General features: G+C 39.6%; 1 protein-coding gene across 2 annotated transcripts in view; it reads left to right on the top strand.

The window, feature by feature from the left end:
- Nucleotides 1-21062, top strand: part of TTC39C (tetratricopeptide repeat domain 39C) — a 111667-nt gene extending 90605 nt beyond the window's left edge. Inside the window, exons 1-9 of one of the 2 annotated variants that reach the window (XM_038543643.1) lie at nucleotides 1719-1814; nucleotides 1970-2063; nucleotides 5330-5437; nucleotides 8699-8808; nucleotides 9835-9958; nucleotides 14918-15015; nucleotides 16107-16211; nucleotides 17499-17537; nucleotides 18344-21062. In XM_038543643.1, the coding sequence (XP_038399571.1) occupies nucleotides 1734-1814; nucleotides 1970-2063; nucleotides 5330-5437; nucleotides 8699-8808; nucleotides 9835-9958; nucleotides 14918-15015; nucleotides 16107-16211; nucleotides 17499-17537; nucleotides 18344-18433 (849 nt within the window). In that variant the 5' untranslated portion in view covers nucleotides 1719-1733 and the 3' untranslated portion in view covers nucleotides 18434-21062. Of the gene's footprint in view, nucleotides 1-1718; nucleotides 1815-1969; nucleotides 2064-5329; nucleotides 5438-8698; nucleotides 8809-9834; nucleotides 9959-14917; nucleotides 15016-16106; nucleotides 16212-17498; nucleotides 17538-18343 lie in introns of those variants that run through there. The other variant, XM_038543642.1, reaches the window with a different exon arrangement.
- The last annotated feature ends 1166 nt before the right edge of the window (nucleotides 21063-22228 follow it).

Here is a 22228-nt window from a genome sequence, read left to right as displayed (position 1 = left end):
TATGCCTCAGGGAAAGAACTGCTGATCTAGAAAGACAGTGCCACCTAACTTACTCTGCAACATGCTTGTGGGCACGTGTGCACACACATACATAGCATACAAGATTGATTTTTGCATTAAAAAAATTGTTTTCACCTCTTTGGGACCTTGGTGGCAGTGTACTTATAGCCCAGTGTGAATGTCTGACAGGGTTGGGGCCTGTTCTCACATTCCCTCTACCTAGATGTTAACCTCCTTGAGAACAGGAATCACTGATGTGGAGATGTGTGTCCTTAGCCTTTGTGGATGGTGATAAGGGATTCAACACTACAGTCCGAACCATTCTGGCAAAATGAAACATTACGATGGAGCATGAACAGAGTTATTGATCCACCCAGGGCCTTGGTTAATGAGTTGTTTGGCTTATGGTGCTTTGGAATCACAGGCTGTCCTAAGGCTCTCCCTGACTCATCAGTGTGGCGTGTGGCATCCAAGAGGCCTCACACAGTGACCATGCATCACTGAAGGAGCCAAGGAATGTGGTAGCCTTTCTTCTATGGTGCTTTCACCCCTGCCTGGCCATGTGGGTGAGAAGAGGCAGAAAGGGCACTGGCAAGGGGATGGCCAGGGAGCAACAGAGAGGGCACATAGGGAAGCCCAGGGAGGGCTGGGTGGAGCAGAGGGAGCTGAGTGCCAGCTGTGGGGGCAGGGCACAGCCCTGGACATGAATCATGGAGAGCAGGGTATATCTCATTTTTAGGGCATTTAGGATTTATATTTATTAACACCTATCATTGCTGTATTTAGGATTGAATTTGATGCTTTTTAGGTGCTCTGGCATGAAGTTGGCAGACTTTGAAAGGGGTCTTTGGTGGAAAGAAATATTAAATGTATTTAGTCAGAAGTAAGAACAGTCATTGGAGAGTCTGTTGGGATCTGGACAGTGCCAGATGAATGCAAAAGTCAGACGTGAGGGTTAGTAGAGGAGATGTGATGACCAGGAGCAACCAGATAAAGCATTTTGGATACGGAATCCTACGGGTGACTGTAGGACAGAGAGAGAGTGGGTCACAGAGCAGAGAGCATGCTGAGGACAGCCTAAAAGAGGCTTCACACAGTCACTCAGGACTGACCAGGGTCTTCCTGGCCTGGGGCAGGTCCAGACACCTCATTTCATTGTACTTCACTTTATTGCACTTTATAGACATTGGATTTTTTTTTACAAATTGAAGGTTTGTGGCAACCCTGTATTAAAAGTCTGTTGGCAGCTTTTTTCCAACAGCATTTGCTCACTTCATGTCTCTGAGTCCCATTTTGGTAATCCTTAGAGTATTTCAAACTTTTTCATTATTGTTATATTAGTGGTGATCTGTGATTACAACTTGCTGAAAGCTCAGATGGTTAGCATTCTTGAACAATAAAGTTTTTTTTTTAAATTAAGGTATGTACACTGTTTTTTAGACACAATGCTATTGCACACTTAATAGACTATAGGATAGTATAAGCATAACTTTTGTATGCACTGGAAAACCAGAAAATTCCTCTGACTTGCTTTATTGCAATATTCACTTATTGTTGTGTGGAACTGAAGCTGTGGTTCTCTCCGAGGTACGCCTGTTGTATACACCAGAGGGTGAATTATAGTCCCTGTCCGTGTAGAACCTATTTGGTAAGAAGGGGCTGGATTTGCAATTACGGTTACAGTTGAGCAAAGTCCTGTGGCACAAGTCTGAAGAGTGTGCTCTAGGAGGTGAATGGGAACTAAGCCCTCACTGGAGGAATTTCCTACTAGAGCAAAAGAAGTGCTCTGTGCTGCGGTTCATCTCACAACTGAGGTGAATTGGAATGTTCCAGAAATTTTGATATCATACTCTTCTGTGCTTTTAATCTGTTTAAATAACTGTTAAGGAAGAAGAGGCTTTGGAATTAGGATGATGGTAATGTTAATGACAGATTTTAGCCAGTAACTCTATTTTCATTTTTTCTTTAGTGTCAAATCAACAGTGCCTTGACTTCTTTCCATACGGCTTTGGAACTTGCGGTAGATCAGAGAGAAATCCAACACGTCTGTCTGTATGAAATTGGTAAATATGAAATGTCTGTCTAGCTTCTTGTAATGAAATGGCATTAATGCATTCAACTGATGTCCAGCTGGATGTCCAGCTTCCTGTTGTGAGTCTTAATGCATTCTTGTGCACGTCTGTATTATTAATGCTATTCACTTTGGATTTTTGTAAAATGCTTGCTGCCTTTTGTGATAATAAGACTGTTAGGACAAGCAATGATGCTTATCCCAGTGTTTGTCACTACTGCTTTAGAATTTATTCATTCCTTACAACATTTTGATTTTAAGATGATAGGTCATGTTAAAGGAGTTGACTAAAACTCATTTTTTTAAAAGATTTTTATTTATTCATAGAGACACACAGAGAGAGGCAGAGACATAGGCAGAGGCTCCCTGTGAGGAGCCTGATGTGGGACTCGATCCCTGGACCAGGATCATGCCCTGAGCCAAAGCAGATGCTCAACCACTGAGCCACCCAGGCGTCCCAGATAAAACTCATTTGTAACTACTTTATCTGACTGCACATTAGAATCCAAAACTATGCTTTCCTTCCCTTCCTTCCCATTCCAGTGTTTACCTGGGAAGAGAAATATGGCCTGGGAGAGAGTTGGGCATGTGGGCTCAGTCCCAGCCCTTCCACTGACTAGCTCAGAGGCCTGGGAAAAGTTACGTAAGCCTCGTGGTTGCCATGAGTGTTGAGAAGTGCCTGTCCTAGCTGTGGTGAGGTTCAGATGAAGTAGGAATGAGCACCAGGTGGGATGCCCAGCACACAGAAGGCCCTCCACATGTGTCAGCTCCTTCCTTATGCTTCTCCCCTCCTGCAGATAAGTTTATAAGCAGCCATGGAAATACATATTTGCTTACAGCTTTCTCCTTCTTGTCCCAAAGTTGTTACTATGAATTTTTTGCTGACTGTACTAAAATTCTCCTGTCCTGTTATTTTAGCAATTCCGTAATCTTTTTATATAGCAGTTGCTCTATCATGCTGAGGAGAATCAACACACAGTTGGGTTTGAAACAGTAATGAAAAAAAAATGGAAAAAAAAAACAGTAATGATACAATATAATAAGGGGTTCATGCTGTTAGGGTTTCAGCCCAGTATGACAAGGTTACGTCATACAGAACCTAGAAAGGGAATAGAAGAACCAGAGAATGGAAAAATGATGAGGTAGGGATGCAATCAGTGGGAAAATTGGAACTCCAAGGTCCTCTGCAGAGAAGGGAAGAAGAAATGGGGAATGCTTAGGAGGCATTTGCCACCTGTCAGGTCAAGACCCTGTGATGCTTGCCATTTGTTTATCTGCTGTGGTCATAATTTTGTGTCAGGGTTTTATTTATTTATTCATGAGAGACACAGAGAGAGGCAGAGACATAGGCAGAGAGAGAAGCAGGCTCCTTGTAGAGAGCCTGATGTGGGACTCGATCCTCAGACCAGGATTATGCCCTGAGCTGAAGGCAGATGCTCAACCACTGAGCCACTCAGGCGTCCCTCTTCTTGAATACTTTTAGATTTTTTTTTTTAAAGTACAAGCTTAAAGATTGGGAACTTCCCGGTAAAATAATACTGTGTTTTAAGCACCTGTTATGGTTTAGAGAGAAGAGCTGAAGTAGAATCCAATGGAAAATAGATTTTTATGTCATCAACCCTGGTGGAGCTCTGGGTAACAGCTATAATGTAGGATGGAATATATTTCAAAGAACTCGAATTAACACCTAGATTTGGTGGCCTTTTTTGTTCTTAAGACATTGTTGCCTTTTTTTTCCTCACACTTTTATTGAGTATAATTGACATACAATATATTAGTTTTAAGTTGTGTGACATGACCATTTGATACCTGCCTGTATTGCAAAGTGATGATGATGGCCTCTTTTGCACCATTTCAAGGTCTGTGGCAGGATGGAGGGTTACACCTGAAGGAGGCTTGGAAATGATCAAAACCTAAAGCTTATAAGGCTTAGGAAGGTCAATGCAAGAAAGAGCAGTCATAACTCAGGCTTCTTCTGCACTTTCTGTGTCCCCTCCACCTCTACTTCACATTTAACTCTTCATAAGATGGACACAATTAGCCCCAATCTTTACTATAAACTATGTCAACTTCATATCCTATCTCATAGAATTTGACATTGGATTTTCTAGTAGTGTGGATCCCTCTCATCCCTCTACTTCAAAGGCAGATCCAAGGTGATACAAATACTTCACGATACACCAGATACCAGAATCTATTATGGAGTGATACTGTGGACAGGAGAGAGCAGTGGCCTTCACTCCTGGGCTTTTTCCTCTCAGTAGCTCTGTGGCCTTGAGCAAGTCACCAATCTCTACAGGCCTTAGATTTTCTCCTTGGTAAAATTATGCCATCACCACCCTCGGAAGCCCCTAGTAGAATTAGAATCATATCATGTGCCTGGCATAGGGCTTGACACATGGAAGGGCTTAGGCAATGGAAGGTAAATTTCTAAAAACTAAGATAGAATTCCTCACATTCTCGTGGCTGCCACTCTTTACCGGAAGGCCTGTCTCATGGTGTTTTGATCCAGGAAAGATGTTTCTGAGCTCTGCTGTCAACCTGCAGAGGAAAGGCAGGCAAGTACTTAGTTTCTTACTGGCTTGTCTCCACTTCTCACAGGGTTTGAGAATTAATAGTAATCATTAAGGAGCTCCGTGAGTGCTTGAAGACTTTTTGAGGTAGTCACTATATGCAGTCTAATGATATTTTGCTTCTTTTTCTGTGTCTGTGCCTGCTCTTGGAGAAGTTCTGCTGCACTTAGATTAATCTTACAACCCAAATTGGAGTGTAGGAGACAGATTATTTTCATAGGAATCTTTATGTTTCGCAATACTGCTGGGGTTTTTTTGTTTTGTTTTGTTTTGTTTGTTTTGTTTTGTTTTGTTTTTGTTTTTTGTTAAGATTTGAGAGGAGGAGGGGCAGAGGAAGAGGGAGACTGAGTCTTAAGCAAAGCCTAATGCAGGGCTGAATCTCATAACCCTGAGATCATTCATGACCTGAGCTGAAACAAGAGTCAGTCACTCAACCAACTGCCCCCCCGGGGTGTCCCCCACTCTACTGCTTCTGTACTGCTTAATGAGTTGTGAAATCAGAAGTGCCTTGTCATACTCAGAATATCACCCTGAAAATACTTACGAGACAGAAGACCATCTTTAGGTTTTCAGGTAGTGTACACGCAGTACTCAGACAAAGAATCAGCAGTATCAGATTCCCAGCTTAAAGATGGGGTGTAAATCGCTACCTTAGGGTCCCATACTAAAAATCTCTCTTTCATAGGTTGGTGCAGCATGATAGAGCTGAATTTCAAGGATGCGTTTGATTCCTTTGAGAGGCTAAAAAACGAGTCCAGGTGGTCCCAGTGCTATTATGCCTATTTAACTGCGGGTGAGTAGCCCATTTGTACCCTGAGTTCTGTCTGCCACACACGTTGGCCAATGGGAGGACGATGGGAGGATGATGGCAGGAGGATGTGGTGTTCTCCTTGCTCACTTCCCCCCAGGATGTTAATGTTTTGTACAACTGAGTAATACAGCGTTTCCGGACCCAGCCGAACACTGCAGTTCTGCACACCAGCTCCCCATCTGGGCTGTTGGTCACATGCTCTGTCCTGAAAATGCTTTATTATAATTGTGAAGCTTTCTGTGCATTTTGCCCTAAGCAGCCTCAGCTTACCCTATTCCTTTGCTTTCTACAATATGGTTTTTAGTCTTTGAGAATTTAAACAATTTTTAGGGAATTTAACATGTCTCTGAAATTGTGTTAATATTTCTGTTTGGATTGTTAGTGCCCTGGTAACAAAGCTGCCTAGATTTTGAGTAGTCAGCTCCAAACTTGTTTTACCTATTAACCTTGTTAGATTTACAGTGTGGTTTTGCAGAGCATGAGGTATTTGAACATCATTTGGCAGGAACACCTGTAATTGCCAATATGAATGAGCGGTTGGCTTTTTGTCCTCTCATCAGAAGATGAAGATGTGCTGCCACCTGGTGGACGAAAGGGTTGTCTGTGCCCCGAGGTACCTTACTTGCCATCATTATGTACCCAGTGGCTGGCTGTACGTTTTCTGCCTCTAATGGTGACCTCTCCTTGTCCAGCCATATAAGTGATTCTTTTACTTAAAGTTCAAGACTAAAAAAAAAAAAAAGTTCAAGACTAATCCAAACATAATTTAAAGTTTTAAGTATCTCCTTATTTCTCTATTTGGATTTAGTGAAATATTTCCTGTCATTCCAATCCCTTAAGTGATCTATTTAAAAATGAGAGAATTAACAGTTGCATGTCCTGGATGTTCAAAAACTGCCGTCCATTAGGAATCAGTTTGAAATCCCTTTATACCCACACTCTTTACTGTAATCCCCACAGGGCACCCGTTTTTGTAAGGCTCTGTAGCTGATGTTTGAGTGGATTATTTTCAGGATGCTGGTTAGGCTGCTGTGTTTCACACCTTAAGAGTTGTATAGAACTCACATGCCTCTCAGATGACAGTGGCAGCTATTTACTGAGTGGCCTCCGTGTGCCCAGCACATTGAGGAGTGGGTGAACTGAAAAGCAGAGGTCTTCACGACAACCCAGCAATTGGTTGTTAATGTGTTATGGACTCACGCAGTCAGTTGTGGGCAGCTGTTTCTTTTTTAATCTTTGTTGAGCATAGAACACAAACAAATGTACAGTGCAGCTGTGTAGAGGAGCATTTATTCTCCAAATACTGGAAATCCCAGGATCATAACATGCTGTAGGAGCTGATAGAGCATGAAAGCTTAGTCTCTGCCTTTGCTAAGGGGGTTTTGTGCAGATGGCAGGATGTGTCAAGAGCTCCACCAGAAAGAGTTCATGAGAAAGGGATGGCTCGCTTCTGTTGTGCTATCAGCCATTTTGCAAGAGCTGCCATTCGAGTTGGCCCTAAAGGTACATGTTGACAGGCAGAGATGGGAGGGGCACTCGGAGATCAGAAACACTGCCACCAGGGGCTTAGTTTCTTGTACTGTTCAGTTGTAGTAGAATGTATGTAACATAAAATCTACCACCTTAACTGTACTAAGCCTTCAGTTCAGTGGCATTACATCCATGCACATTGTTATACAACCATCATCACCATCCGTCTCTTTTTTTAAATTATGCGACTCTAGGGGGTCCAAGAGGCAGAGCCAGGGCCACCGGCCACTGCCTAAAGCTTGTCCGCGGCCCCCATAAAAAAATTATGCGACTCTGTAAGAACTTTATGAATCATCTGAGGATAACCTCAGGCTTAGATGCCACAGACATTACTCTTGTTCATGGGCTTACTGTGTGACCTTAGGCAAGTCTTTTGGCTTTCTTGAACCTTAACCTTACCCTAATCTATAGCCTGATGGGTTGGCCTACAAAACAATCACCACATTTCCTTTTGGTTTTGAAATGCTATAGCTGTGAGGGATGAGGTTATCTTGGACAGATTCAGACCACCACCTCTGTCTGGACCAGGGCTGCTTCCCTAACTGGGAACATGGTTGTGTTTCCCTTGAACATTCAGCTTAATCCCTCATCCTCCCAGTAGAAAATCATCTGCCTCTCCTGTCACCTTTACATCCACAGCCTTCTCAAAATCTTGGTGCTTCTGCCTCTTTGGCCTTGCCAACAGCTCTCCATCCTCTGAAAGGCGATGGCCCCATGCTCTGCTTGGCCAAGCCCCAAACCGTGAATAGAGGACCACCTAGTTTTAGGATCGCTCAAATAAAGGAGCAACTAGCAATAGACCTCCCATCTGGGGATTGAAAAACAATAGGTCCCAAAGACAACATCTAATTAAAAATTGATAGAAACAGATTCAGTGCCATTGGAGTTGAGAAGAGAATGACAGAGAGCAGTTGGTAAAGTTTCACCTTCAAAGATGAAGCAAAGGAAATATGATTTAAGTCTTTGCCTGGGGATTGGGATAGGATGAAGATTGTGTGCAGACTATGAAAATCTTATCATCCTCCAGGGCTCAGCCTTACTCCTAGATCCTTAAGATTTTTCTGATCACTCTAAAGAGAAATGATCTCTTCTTTTCCTGAGCTTTTCCAAAAGCACTTTGGTTTTCCTACCCTTGAGGCTCTTATCATCATATACACTGTAGCTATGGGACTATGTGTATATCTTATTTCTCCAGCTGAAATGGACATTTCAGGTTTAAACATGTGTTTCTTCTTCACATTCTTGCTGGTGAGTTGTAGGTGGTAGGTGGCCAATGAACATGTGTAAGACTAATTTCATGACTTTCTTTCCAGGCACAGGGATATCCTCCACCCATCGTGAAACTTCATGATATTCTTGGTTCCTTGCTGTTCTTTCTTAGATTCCTTTTGAGTCCACTTTTCTGAGCATGTGGGCTCCTGCTAGACTCTACACTTTGATAATAGCTGGGACTTTTGTCACATCTAAGACTATTGCCCAACATGAGGACTAGGACCGTGGTTTTCCTATATGTCCCCACAAAGCTCCAGGAACCCAGTTTGCTGGGAAATAGTTGTTGAATTTGTGGCATAACAATCAACAGGATGGTGCAGGCCTTTGTGTAACAATCTTTAGAAACATGTGCTCCCATTTTTTCTTTGGTAACATTTTCCAAGTACCATCAACCATATTTTTCCCCTGATGCTTAAGGAGTACAACAGTGGTTTCTTACAGTTTGTCAGGGAGCCACTGGTGATGTGGACGGGGCCCAGATAGTCTTCAAAGAAGTTCAGAAACTCTTCAAAAGGAAAAATAATCAGATTGAACAATTCTCAGTGAAAAAGGTATGTTGGAGCCAATTTATCTGGTGTGTTATTTATGATGGGAATTTGTAACTGATGCCACCTCGGACAGGTTTTAGGAAATCCTCATCAAAGCTGGCAACTGACTTGCCATGCAGTATGCACTTTGCCACTATGGAGGAAATTTACTCCCATGGTCATAATTCTCCTTTGAGTGTAAAGTGCTTGTTTTGCTGCACACGATTAAAGCAGTTGTTACTTGTTTGACTGGGTGCACACATGATAGACCATGCAGAGCTAATGAGCCTATCCAGAGAGGAAAAGCATCTTTCTAAAGAGAGAGGATTTCAGAAGAATAGAAATTGTCAGAATCTAGGCAAGAGATAAATGGACTATTGGTTCTCAATCTAGTGAACACACCACATTTTGACTTAATCAGCAACAAAAGTATGTATCAGATTTACCAGTAGAAAGGCCCAGGACTGTAGGGACAAAGTCCCTGATTTATTCTACACTTTTAAAAATAAAAGTTAGCCGAATTACTGTGGGTCACATGACAACTTGTCATATCCTGAATTTTCCATGATTTTAGTTTGTTTTTAACAAGTGAACAATTGATGACTTGGTATGAGTATAAACTAGATGGTAATGTGGAATGCCACTGAGACCACAGGGACTGAATAGAAAATTAAAAAGTCAGTAAAACCATAACTAAGAAGCATCTGGTATCACATCTTCCATAAGAACCCATTCCTTATTACTTGTCACCCAACTTTTATAAATTCTTTTGATTAAACTGAAATGAATCCAGTTTGATCCCAAGTTGTCTGAATGCACCCCAGATCTTGATTGTAGATGAAGTTGAATAATGAATGAAAGGCATATCTCCCAATACATGAAAAGTTAGAAAGCAAAATTTTTTTAGAGCTAAGTTCTTATTTCTAGCTTTGTTGAAGGGAGGTTGTTCATGTCAAACATGATTCATACATTTTTTACTGTCTCCCAAGGATATGTTTTTATTTGAATTTGTTTGCCCAAACTTAGCCTGCTTCTTCTACCCACTTGCAGGCAGAGAGGTTTCGGAAACAAGCTCCAACCAGAGCGCTCTGTGTGCTGGCCTCCATCGAAGTGCTGTACCTGTGGAAAGCCCTTCCCAACTGTTCCTTCCCCAACCTGCAGAGGATGAGTCAAGGTAAAAATAAAACTATACACGTCAGCTGGTTCCTTCGGTTGCTCATGAATGTTCGCTGATTCAGATCTGTTGTTCTTGGATGGACGGTGTAGTGATGAAGAACGTTACTTAGGTGATAGGCGTAGGCAGCACCAGAATGTATGGACATGTCCACATTGTTAGTGGTGTGTGGCGAGGCACGCGATGCCCTAAGCATCACTGACTGTATAGCCCTGGGGGTTGCTGAAAGCATACATTTTGTTTCTAACAAAAGCCCTTTGTTGCATATAGGTTTGATTCACATGTATTAAAATGCACAGATATTAAGTATATGGTTCACTGGGTTTTGGCAAATATATACATGCTGGCGTACACCAACCACCACAGTGAAGCTCCGGAACATTTCCAGCACCCTTGTAATTTCCCTTGTGCACCTTGTTGGTCAGTCCCCACCCCAAGGCAACCACTGTTCTGACTTCTCTCTCCCACAGATTACTTTTGCCTGTCCTTGAACTTCATATAAGTTCAGACCATGTGTAATTTTTATTGCTTGGCTTCCTTTTTTTGGCATAGGATCTGTGGGAGTGATCTGTGTTATAGCCTATATCACTGTTCATTCTTTCCACTCGCTGAGTGGCACTCCAGCATCTGGCTATATCTGCACCACACTATTTATTCTTTCTCCTATTAATGGACATTTGATTTGTTTCTGGTTTTTTAGCTATCATGAGTAGAGCTGCTACAAACATAAGTATACAATATAAGTGTGCCTGACTGCTGTGTGGACATCCTGTCCTCATTTCACTGGAGTAAATACCTAGGAGTATAACTAGAAGCCTAGATTTTTTGATTCATGTATTAAAACAAAACAAAACAAAACATAACATAGGACCAGGGCACCTGGATGGCTCAGTTGGCTATGCATGTCTTCAGCTCAGGACATGATCTCAGAGTCCTGGGATGGAGCCCAGGAGCTCCGTGTCGGACTCCCTGCTTGGCAAGGAGTCTGCTTCTCCCTCTGACCCTCCCCCCAATCATGCTCACTTGCTGTCTCTCAAATAAATAAGTAAAATCGAGAGAGAGAGAGAGAGAGAGAGAGAAGCATAGAACCATACATTATGATAAATATAGTCTTCATAAAGTCATTTTTCTTAAAGCTGTAGGAAAAATTCACAGAAAGAATAAACTAAATCTTCAAGCAAAATAAAGCTTTATTGGTTATTAATGAAATATTGTAGCATTTTTTAAAAGGCTTAATAGCAGACATTTGATGCCATCAAATGTGGCATACTGTTTAGTTTGGTCTATACTGCTTTCTAAGTAAGTAGGAAAGGCGACAATATTGTCATAGCCATTTTATAAATGAGGAAACTAAAACTCAGAACAGTTACATGACATGCCCAGCTCCAATCAGAACAGGTGTCGCCGTTACTGGTCTGAGAGAAGCACATTGAGTGACAGAGCTTTATCCTCTCCTACAGCTTCCTCTTCAGGAGCATGAAGAGATTTATGTCATATAGCTAGAAGTACAATTGCAGCATGAGACTGTTATGTTAAAAACACATACATCCAAAAAATGATTTTATAGAAATGTACTCTTATTCACATATATGCTGCCCTTTTTCAAAAGGGGTTTAATATTAATATTTGGACTTAAAACTGGTTTGTTAGTCATTGAAGAAAATTCATCAGATTTCTCCACAATCACACTTTTTGATCAAATAAAGAATATTATCCATTGTATCACATACTTTTATCATCAGACTTCCTTGTAGGCACCTTTTGCTTATTCCCTTCCCCCAAAAGAGGTCTCCCCTCAAAGGTAAAAACTTTTGTCAATGTTGATATTCTAGAGATCAAAGGAATACATCTCCAAAGGAAGCTGTGTGCAGAGGCCCTGTAATTGGAGTATGTAACCCTTCTAAAGGGCATTGCTTGAAAGAAAACAGAATTTTCTTGGATACACAAGTTCTGCTATGTCCATTTCAAAAGGATATGCATAATTTTAAACCCATCCCTAGTTGTTGATACAAGCATGGAATATCTACCAATATCTAACTCAAAGGAACAATACAGAATTTTAAGTATTCTTTGTAATGCACAATTGCAAGATCCTGTAGAGATAATTCAGACACAAATGCAAATATCAAATAGGCAATAATCTGCAGCCACAAGAACGATTATCACCTAATGTGACTACATATTCTTGGAACCCCTTTCCAGGTATCGAAATAAAGAGCAAAGATGTGGTCATAGGGAAAGGGAGGCTCTTGAGTAAACATGATATAATTCTTTATTAAAGAATTAATATAATATTATTATATATAAATATATATATCTTTGTTAAAGATATAAATTAAATATAAATTATAAAAAATATAAATTATATCTTTGTTAAATATTAGTCCAGTTTTGAGATTGTTTTGATCTTTGTTAAAGATATAAATTAAATATAAATTATAAAAATATAAATTATATCTTTGTTAAATATTAGTCCAGTTTTGAGATTGATTAGTTTCTATCATTCCCCAGAGTTAAGCAGCAATAATCCAAATCTCTTCAGCTGTATAAAGTGCAGAGATATTTATAGAGAAACAGTTAAGTTCTAGAAAAAACTGTTAGTGGATGGTTAATTTAATGCCCACCCAGCTTTGTGCATTCAGCTTCTCAGAGTCCCCATCTGCAGCTCCCTTCATGAGCAGATTCCCTTCATGAGTTGGATTTTCACATCCTTGTCTTATGCTTTTATTCATAGCCCTTCCTCCATCCATCCTCCCCTATGCACCACATTCTTCCTCTGCATTTTATTTATTTATTTATTTAGAGAGAGGGAACACAAACAGGGGGAGGGGCAGACAGAGAAGGAGAAGCAAGCTCCTTGCTGAGTAGGGAGCCCAACATGGGGCTTGATCCCAGAACCATGAGATAATGACCTGAACCAAAGGTAGATGCTCAACCAACTGAGCACCCCTGGTGCCCTTCCTCTGTATTTTAAAGATGTTTCTATATATCCTCAGCACAGTGCCCAGAGTGATCCTATTAAACTGTTGCATGTCATTTTGCAGCTTAGAACCCTCTGTTGTTTCATCTTGTTTAAAGTAAATGTCCAAATCCATTCAGGGGGCTACAATGTTCTGTGATCTGTCCACCACCTGCTCCTACCCCATTGCCTCTCACTGCTCTTCCCCCTTGCTCACCAGGCTCCAGCCACACTCATTACTGTTCTTGAACACACTAGGTACATGCTGGCCCCAGTGCCTTTGCAGTTTCTCTTCTTTCTGCCTGCAAATGCTCTTCTAAACATCCACATGGCTCCTTCACTCATTTCCTTCAGGTCTTTACTCAAATACCATCTTTTCATTGAGGCTTAAACTATACCTTTCTGACATACATGCATACCTCCATCCCCCATCCTGACTTTATTTTTTGCCTTAGCACTAACACTTCTTTATTTTACTGATTTGTCCTTTGTATCATCTATTTTGTCACTGCTGTATTCCAAGCAAGCACCTAGAAGTGCCTAGCATGTGGATTTTCAGTTTATATTGAGTGAATGAGTACATGCATGAGTGTTCCCCTTTCCTTGACACTATTTCCTTAAAATCTTTTTTTAAAGATTTACTTATTTATTTTAGGGGGAGGGACAGAGGGAAAAGAGAATCTTTTTTTTTTTTTTTTTTGAAAAGAGAATCTTAAGTAGATTCTGTGTTGAGCATGGAGTCTGAGACCATGACCACAGATGGAAACCAAGAGTCAGATACGTAACCCACTGCAGTATCCAGGCACCGCCTGGGGTCTTTTTATGTGGAGGTATTCTCAGCCTAGCTTTTTGAGGCAGCTTCTGCTTTTATAGGTTCAGACTCTATTGTTAACATTTACCTTTTTGCTACTTGCCAAACTCTTTCAATTACTTGTTTTGGAACTTTGAACATTTATGTGTATATAAATATATATGCATACACACAAATTTATGTGTGTGTGTGTGTATGTATATATGTGTGTGTGTATATACACACACACACTTAAAAAGTCTTCCCAAATCTCAATATCTCTACTGGTCCATAGAAACAGTTACTTCCTTTCCTCTTCTGTTAGCTCCACTATGTTTCCAATTTCCCTTTTTCATTTCCTTGGAAAACTTCTGTAACCTTCCTCCTATATGTGTGCCCATTCTGCACAGGAGATGGCAAGCTTCTTGAAGTGGAGGGATCACGTCTGGTCTCTCCTCAGTGACCAATGCAGTGCATCAGTACAAACATATGAAGGTGCCCACTGTATGGCTTTTGACAGTAGTATAGAATTCTTTGAAGTACTTTTTAGAGTACTTTTAGGTTCATAGCAAAACTGAGCACAAAGTACAGAGAGTTTCCACATGCCACACCCTTCACTACCGGGTACACACAGCTTCCCTGGCCATCAGCATCCCCCACCTGATTGATAACGTTTGTTACAGCCAGAGAACCAACACTGACACACCTCTAGGATTTAGTTGTACATTAGGATTCACTCTTTGTTTTGTACATTCTGTGTGATTTGACAAATATGTAGTAACCTATATCCACTCTTAGAGGCAGTATCATATGCAATAGTTTGCCCTAAAAGTCTTCTGTCTTCCATCTGTTCCTCCCACCCCCTGGCCTCTGGCAACCACTGATCTTTTATAGCCTCAATAGTTTTGTCTTTACCAGTGTCCTATAGTTGAAATCATACGGTCTGTAGCCTTTCAGATTGGTGTCTTGTTCTTAGTAACGATATGATGTAATTTTGAGTCTTCTTGTTGCTATGACATTTGATATCTTTGCCTTTCTTTGAATAGGGATGAATAAGAATACTGGATCAGAAAAAGGAACCTTCTGAGTGTCAGGGGGCAGGATCTTGAATGGTGAATAGGTCACTAAACAATGAAATACTGAACTCTTGATGATATTTAAGAAATTAAGTGAATGTGTATGCTTTCTGCTCTTTTCACTTCTCTTTAAGCTTGCCACGAAGTGGATGATTCATCTGTTGTTGGATTAAAGTATTTGCTTCTTGGTGCCATACACAAATGTCTAGGAAACTCAGAAGATGCTGTTCAGGTAAACCGTTCACTGCTGTTGTTTCAGCTAAGGAAAACAAACTGTGAAGACCTGTATGTGTGCTTAGGAATAAGAAAAATGAAAAATGCATTGAACAGAACTAAACCTCTCCCTTTGAAGTGTGAGCTCTGGCCCCTATGCTGATACAGGTCATCTTCTCAGATGCCAGAAGTTGATGATGGTTAATGGTAGTTTTTAATGTAACTTCAGATTTTTAGAATACTTCTTTACATACAGGCTTCTTTTCTGGCACTAGCTACTCATCAAAGATGACAGGCTCATTTGGAGGAGAAGGAAATGAGGATGCAGACAGTTTTAAAGGAACAGAATGAAACTTCATAGTTAGAGAAATACAAAAATGATCAGGTGTGTCCACGTGTTCACTTTTCCAGTCTCTGTAACTATAGATTATTGATGCAGCACTGGAGGTAACGTCTAGAAAGTTAGTGTAGGCTCTTCTGGGTACACATTCATTATTTTCAAATATACTTGGGAGGGATTTTTCTGAGGCTTTTGTGTGGTTGGATGTTTTGAGGTATACCCTGGTGTTATTCTGATTACTTGTTGAAAGAGTTTATGTACAGTAGTAGGGGCCTTTGACTTTTAAATCCTAGAGTGTTGATGCACTTGTATTATAATTTTAAATTTTTCAGTGTAGGGTCGTAATAGTTATTATACAGCTCTAAAAAGCCTATTTTAAATCACTTTCTTAGGTATCAGCAAGCAAAATGTGTGTCAAGAGATGGTTCTTGGCTTGCAGGCTTTCTGTTTGAAATATTAAAATGGTATGTTCAGACTTTGAGATCAGATAAAGATGTTTTTGACAATACAATCAATAGAGGCTAGTGTGTCAACTGGAGAACTAAGTAACACAAATTGAGCTGACTGATGGGTAGCGTAGCCTGGAGGCAAGCATGTAGGGGACTTCAAAGTATGGATGAGGATGGAAGGGAAGAAATAAGGATGCAAAGAAAAAGAGAGAAAATCTGATCTAGAATACAGAAATAACTACCCCCTTCTGCCTCCTAAAGATAGGATGAACCTTAGGTAAGGAAGTAAGTTAATCCTGATAATATTTGTATTATTTTCAGTTTTTCCAGCGAGCTGTTAAAGATGAGTTGTGTCGTCAGAATAACTTATACGTTCAGCCATATGCTTGCTATGAACTTGGCTGTCTTCTGTTAGACAAACCAGAGGTAAGATCTTACCTATTTCTTAAATGATGTTCCTCAGCAAAAAAAAAATGTACAAAATGTACAAGTAAGAAGGCACAAAGCATCATCCTTCATTTCAAGTCAGTTGATTAAACATAGTGGGGTTTTTGTTTTCCTTGATTTCATGTAGAATGAATCCAAGAAGCTACTAATTCTGTCTTAATGTGTTGAATGAGGTCATTTCTTTTCTGGAATTAGAAGTATAAATGTAGCTTTTTGGACCAAAACTCATTTGAGGGGGAAATCACTGCCTTTTTTAGGATGGTATGAGATATGCTATAGGGCAGCTTATTCAGAAGAACATGAGATTGCATTATGGTTCCAGTTCTCCATTTACTTTGTGTAAGATACTGGTTAACCACATACCTTCCTCCTAAAAATGTAAGACAGGATAAAAAAATACCTGCCTTTCCAAGTTAATTGAGATTATGGTGAGAATAAATGAGGAAGATGTGATGATTGATTGCTTCAAAACTTTTAGAATATCATAAATTTGACAATTACTATTGTGTATTTAAGTACACTGCAGTTTTGTTAAAAAAATACCAACTATATTTGCTTGATACTTTCTTTTAGAAGCTCAGTTACATAATACTAGCTTTGTAAAATTATGATTTTTAGTAAATCCAATTCCACTATAAAATATATGTACTCTCTAAAAGTTGAGCTAAATCAACAGAAATATGATTCTAGCCTAAACCTTCGACAGGTAGCCTATCTTGCCAAAGATAGGCTTTTAATTGGTTAGTCTTTTTATTTGAAATTCTAACTTTACGAAAATAGAAAAGGCAAGTCTTGTGAATTTTGGTAGAAAATCCTAGCACTATATTCTTTAAGGAAATTTTTACTCTTAATGCAGCCTTAACATATATACTTAAGATATAACAAGGCTGGTCTGTTTCTTGAAAAATGAAGTTGATTCCTTCAACCAGTAATGCCTTCTAAAGGAGATCTAACTTAATAGTGTCGGGTAAACTTTTTAATGATCATCAATTTTAGGTTGTTCAGTAAGATCTTAAGCTATCACGACTCTTTTTAAGTTGTTCTCTCTTACAGAAGAGTGAGGATCATGCACAGTTCTTTAGCAGTGCCTTGATGCGAACTTACGAGCATCCTTAAAAAAAATGGGGTCATTCAACTTGAATGAGCAGTTCACTCACCTCTGTGTCTACTGGGGATTGTTTCAGTTAACCTGTCCTTTTATGTTTTCTGTTTGAGTATGTATAAATGTAGATATTAAGAGATAATATGTTTTTCTTATATTCATAGACTGTAGGAAGAGGCCGAACTCTACTTCTTCAAGCAAAGGTAAAGACTGCACCTGCCTCTTCCCAGGGGCTTCTTACCCTCTGTTGTATCCACTTAAGTCTGAATTCAAGAAGTTTTGTGAGATGATTGTTCTGATGGATATTTCTGGAAAGAAAAATAATAACTAATTGATTCAGTGATCCATGAGTTTTTCTTTTAAGATTTATTTATCCTAGAGAGAGCGAGACAGAGAGAGAGAGAGAGAGAGAGAGCGCGAGCGCATGCTTGGGGGAGGGAGGGGCAGAGGAAGAGGAGGAAGAAGAATCTCAAGCAGACTCCCTGCTGAATGCAGACCCTGACGCGGGGCTCAGGCTCAGGACCCTGAGACCATGACCTGAGCCAAAACCAAGAGTCGGATGCCCAACTGACTGAGCCACCCAAGCACTCCCTGATTGCTTGATTTTTAAGTGAAATTTACCAGTATTCTAAAAAACTCATGAAATTGCCCATCTTGCTTTTACAAACACACTTCTTGCTTGAGTGGGAAAATACCTTTTGATTTCATAACTACAATCTCGAACGAAAAATTTCTAATAGCAACTTAGATTGAGCAGAGTTTCAGACTACCATTTCAAGCATACCATGAAGAAAATTTTCCAGAGATAAGCATTAATGACATTCCCCTGGGTGTTAAAAATGAACCCAGAGTTTGAGGTTTGGGAAAGAAGGAAATTGAGTGGATAGGAAGCCATTGGCAGGAGTGTTAGAGATTTTACTTTGGGAAGCACAAAACCTGCAGTTTATCCTGCAGTGTTTCAGAAAGCTTGTCTAATAGAGTCCATAAATATCTTTCTTTGGTCTTACAGGAGGATTTCTCTGGCTACGACTTTGAAAACAGATTGCATGTCCGCATCCACGCTGCTCTGGCTTCTCTGAGGGAACTGGTTCCTCAGTGACAGACACAGGATTCCTGCTCTGACCCTCCCCACCAGGTTCTGCACTTTAAATAAAAGCAGAGGACACAGCTCTTCCGAAGACTGGCTCTTCTTCTGAAAACCACCTGTGCCAGGGGCACATTTTCCCAGTTAGGCTGACATATTAAAGATCTCCTCTTTTAAACATATAGCTAAGAAGTAATAATAATGACGATTCTAGTAATTATAACTAACCACCTGGGGAGAGGGTTAAGTGACCTTGTTCAAACATTTTAGTTTTGTGATTTATTATTTTTAAAATAAAATCAAACTAAATATTCAACTTGTGATATTCTAGGAACGCCTCCCATAAGCACACGTGTGACTGGATAACACTAGGAGGTACCTGGAGAATTATCAACAGTATTATGACACAGCGTTTATATTGTGTTTTGAAAAAAAAATAAAAGTGCTTTCTAGTGTTTTACTTTATCCTCTAACTTGTGAATAGCATAGTACAGATATTTTATCCCCATTGTCTAGACAATGAAACTCAGGCACAAAAAGGCTAATTGACTTACCCTAGTTGATTTTTCCTGTTATCAGTGGAGCGATAACTAGAACACAGATCTCCTGATCACAGATGGAATATTCTTGTTTAAAAAAGTTAATAACCCAGAATTTTTTTTTCCTTATTTAAAACACAAATACTCTTTGGCTGAAGTTGTGTCATCAAGAAATACTTATCTTCACATTGTCCATAAAATGTTTCGAAGTAACAAACCCCTTTTTTTCCTCCCTATGAAAGCCAACCAAATAGAAGCCAATAGAATAGTTTCACAACCTAAGGTAGAACTATTTTGCTAGTTTATTAGAAAGGCTAGTCTATAGGCTAGACAGATAATACCTACATTTTAGGAGTTTTTTTTGTGATAAATTGTCTAATTTTACCAACTTTTGGAAATCTTTTAGCAAATTACTTTGAAAAGGTTATTCTTGAATGAACATGGGGTTTTTTTGCCTCAATATTTGCTGGTGAAGGATTTGCTGGGCTGTTGCCAGGATTTAATCATTTTCTCTTTAGCTCAGGTTATTCTATAAAGAGAGTTCAAAGTTAATTTTTAATCCTTCATTGCTAATTTTTATTGTCATTTAATTTATCTCTTTGTCCAGTACTTCACACCTGTGGTTTGGAAGAGTCTAAATACCTCAGCCACTTAAGAATTTCTGCCATAATTGTGTGACTATCTTGGCTCAGGCTTAAGACGAGACTTTTTAAAATTCATATTGAGCTAAAGAGTGTCCTCTCCGGGTATCATTTATTTACATATCCTTTTAGCTGAAGCATGATCTCATGTGATGTCAGTACTTTAATATTTCTTTTCAAAATAAAACATAGAAGCAGCTAGAATGTTGACAGCCCTAATCTACTTAATCTGGTTTTGAGGAAATAATAATTTCTTTGAAAGAAAGAATTATTCCTCACTGACTTTGACTAAAACTGTATTCATGATTCCTCACTTCCAAAGTGTTTATTCTTTCCTTCTGGTGTGAATCCTGCATGGATTTTTGACACTAGGCAGAGAGAAAAGATGGCTATCTTGCATTCAGTAAATGAGTAGATCTGGAAGCCAAGTAGATGCTTTCTGAAGAGAAGATTTGGTATTAAAAAATATTGGCTCCCTAATCTCCTCAAGGCTTAAGGGAAGAACATCATCAATCTGTTAAATATGGCTCTTACCATTTTGTCCTCTTTGGCTATATCATACGAGGCAAACTTCTCAGTTATGATTGTGGAGCATTCTGCATCCTGAAGCTCTTGCTTATTTGAATTTTACTTTGAATTTGCATCCTGAAGCTCTTGCTCAGCTCATACTTACTTGAATTTTACTATTATTTTCAGCAATAGTTCAAATATTGTTTGAACTATTACTCAGTATTCAAAGATTATATAAAGCCCTGTACTTTAAAATTTAAAAGAAGTTTTTCCTACATTAACTACTTTAAATATTTATTTGTATATCTCTAGAGAGACTTCAGGATTTCAAATAAGTTTGTGTCCACTTCACTTAACTGAAGACAGCTTTACCACACCACTTCAATAGTCAAAGAGGAGGTTTGTTTATAAACAGTCTCCTATGTTTGGTGCAGGATAACCCTTGTGGTTTATGTCCGTTAACAAGGTGGTAGAGTATGGAGATGGGGTGTAGATGATGATTCTAAAGTCTCTAAAATAACAAACCACAGTGCAGGTATATGATACCATTAGACAGACTGAAGTCTGAGTACATTTTTGAGTTGAGTAATTCATGACCTTTTTCTGGCCTGCGTGCCTTGATTTATCCAGCCTGTGAACTGTGATTTGCCTGGAAACTTAGCTTGGTGTAAATTGCTCTTTCCCCCTCTCGGATGAAGAAAATAATCATATAACCAGAACAATTTGCATCTATGTGTGCTTTGTTGGCATCATGCCCTACTTCCCCAGTTCTATTTTGGAGGCTCTCAAATGGATCTTCTAATTTATGAGTGTCAAATGTATTTTTGTATTAGATTTTGCCTATGAGGAGAAAGATCTCTGATGTATATTTATGTACTCTGAACACATTTATAATTTGACACACTTTGGAGCATGGTCTAATAATGTAATATATGTACCTATGTGGTGAAAACATTTAAGATTTTTTGTTGTTGTTGTTAGGTTAGGGGCCTTTGGATTTTAGCACATGATAGCTAAGTACTTGGCCAAGTGAAGAAGTATTTCAGAGATCATTGAGAATTAGGAATTTATTGTTGCATATTGTACAAGTCAATTATTTATAGAATCTGCACTTTTATATTTCTGCCAGCTAAAAGGACCTATCTGATTTTTAAAATCACATGTATTTCTTTGCTGTATAACTTTCCTAGTCGATTGCTTCCTTAAGCAAATTATAGTGGGAAGTGTACAAATATGGCTCTGTACTTATGAAGATACACATTCATAGTCATGATGTACTGTTTGGTATTTCGTACACTGTTTAGAATGCTGTTGGTGATGTATTTTGTAGGAAAAAAAATGGTTAAGTTCAGATCATCCCAAGAAGACACATAGTAGAGGGAGGAGACTTAGAAGCTAGGAAAAGGAAATCCAGAAAGAAAAGGATGGCGGGTGGTGAGGGTTGGGAGAGGAGAATGGGAAGTTGGTCCCTTCTTCTGTAAAGTGTAAATCATCCAGTGCACATTGTACTTGGCTTTGTGAAAACTAGCAAGGGGACTAAGTTGTAGCTCCTCGTTGCCTGGGGTATTTTAACTGGGTGAGCTCTGGGTTACACGTTCTCCAACCACAGCCCAGGGGTTCACAAATTCTGGTTTTACAAATTAGCCCTCCTTTGAGATTCTGATTCAGTAGGTACCAGGTACAGCTTAGGAGGGCATTTTTAACAAGCTCCTAAAAATGATTTGAATGCAGGTGGTCTAAATTAGAGAAATGCTGCCCTAGGTTATCATCTTTTGCTAAGTATTTTACAAATCTAAGAGAAGAGTCCAACACAAAGAATTCTATAGCAAGGCTATGCTCATACAATGTATTATCATGGGGGCTACTGAGGAAATGCTTCTCACCCACTGGCTTTCTAAAGTAGGAGATTCTGGAGCTGAGTGTTTTTGTTTTAAAGATTTTATTTATTTGAGAGAGAGCAAAAGCAGGGGGAAGGGCAGAAGCAGGCTCCCCACAGAGCAGGGAACCTGCTGACTCAGCCCTAGGCTGGGATCATGACCTGAACCAAAGGCAGAAGTTTAATCAAGTGAGCTACCCAGGTGCCCCTCCTGAGCTGAGTTTTAAAGAAGGATGTAGTCTGG

This window comes from Canis lupus, chromosome 7, assembly GCF_011100685.1.
Source record: "Canis lupus familiaris isolate Mischka breed German Shepherd chromosome 7, alternate assembly UU_Cfam_GSD_1.0, whole genome shotgun sequence".
In the NCBI taxonomy this organism is placed as follows: Eukaryota; Metazoa; Chordata; class Mammalia; order Carnivora; family Canidae; genus Canis; species Canis lupus.
Note: the sequence above shows the minus strand (reverse complement) of the source record. Positions and strands in the feature narration are given on the sequence as shown.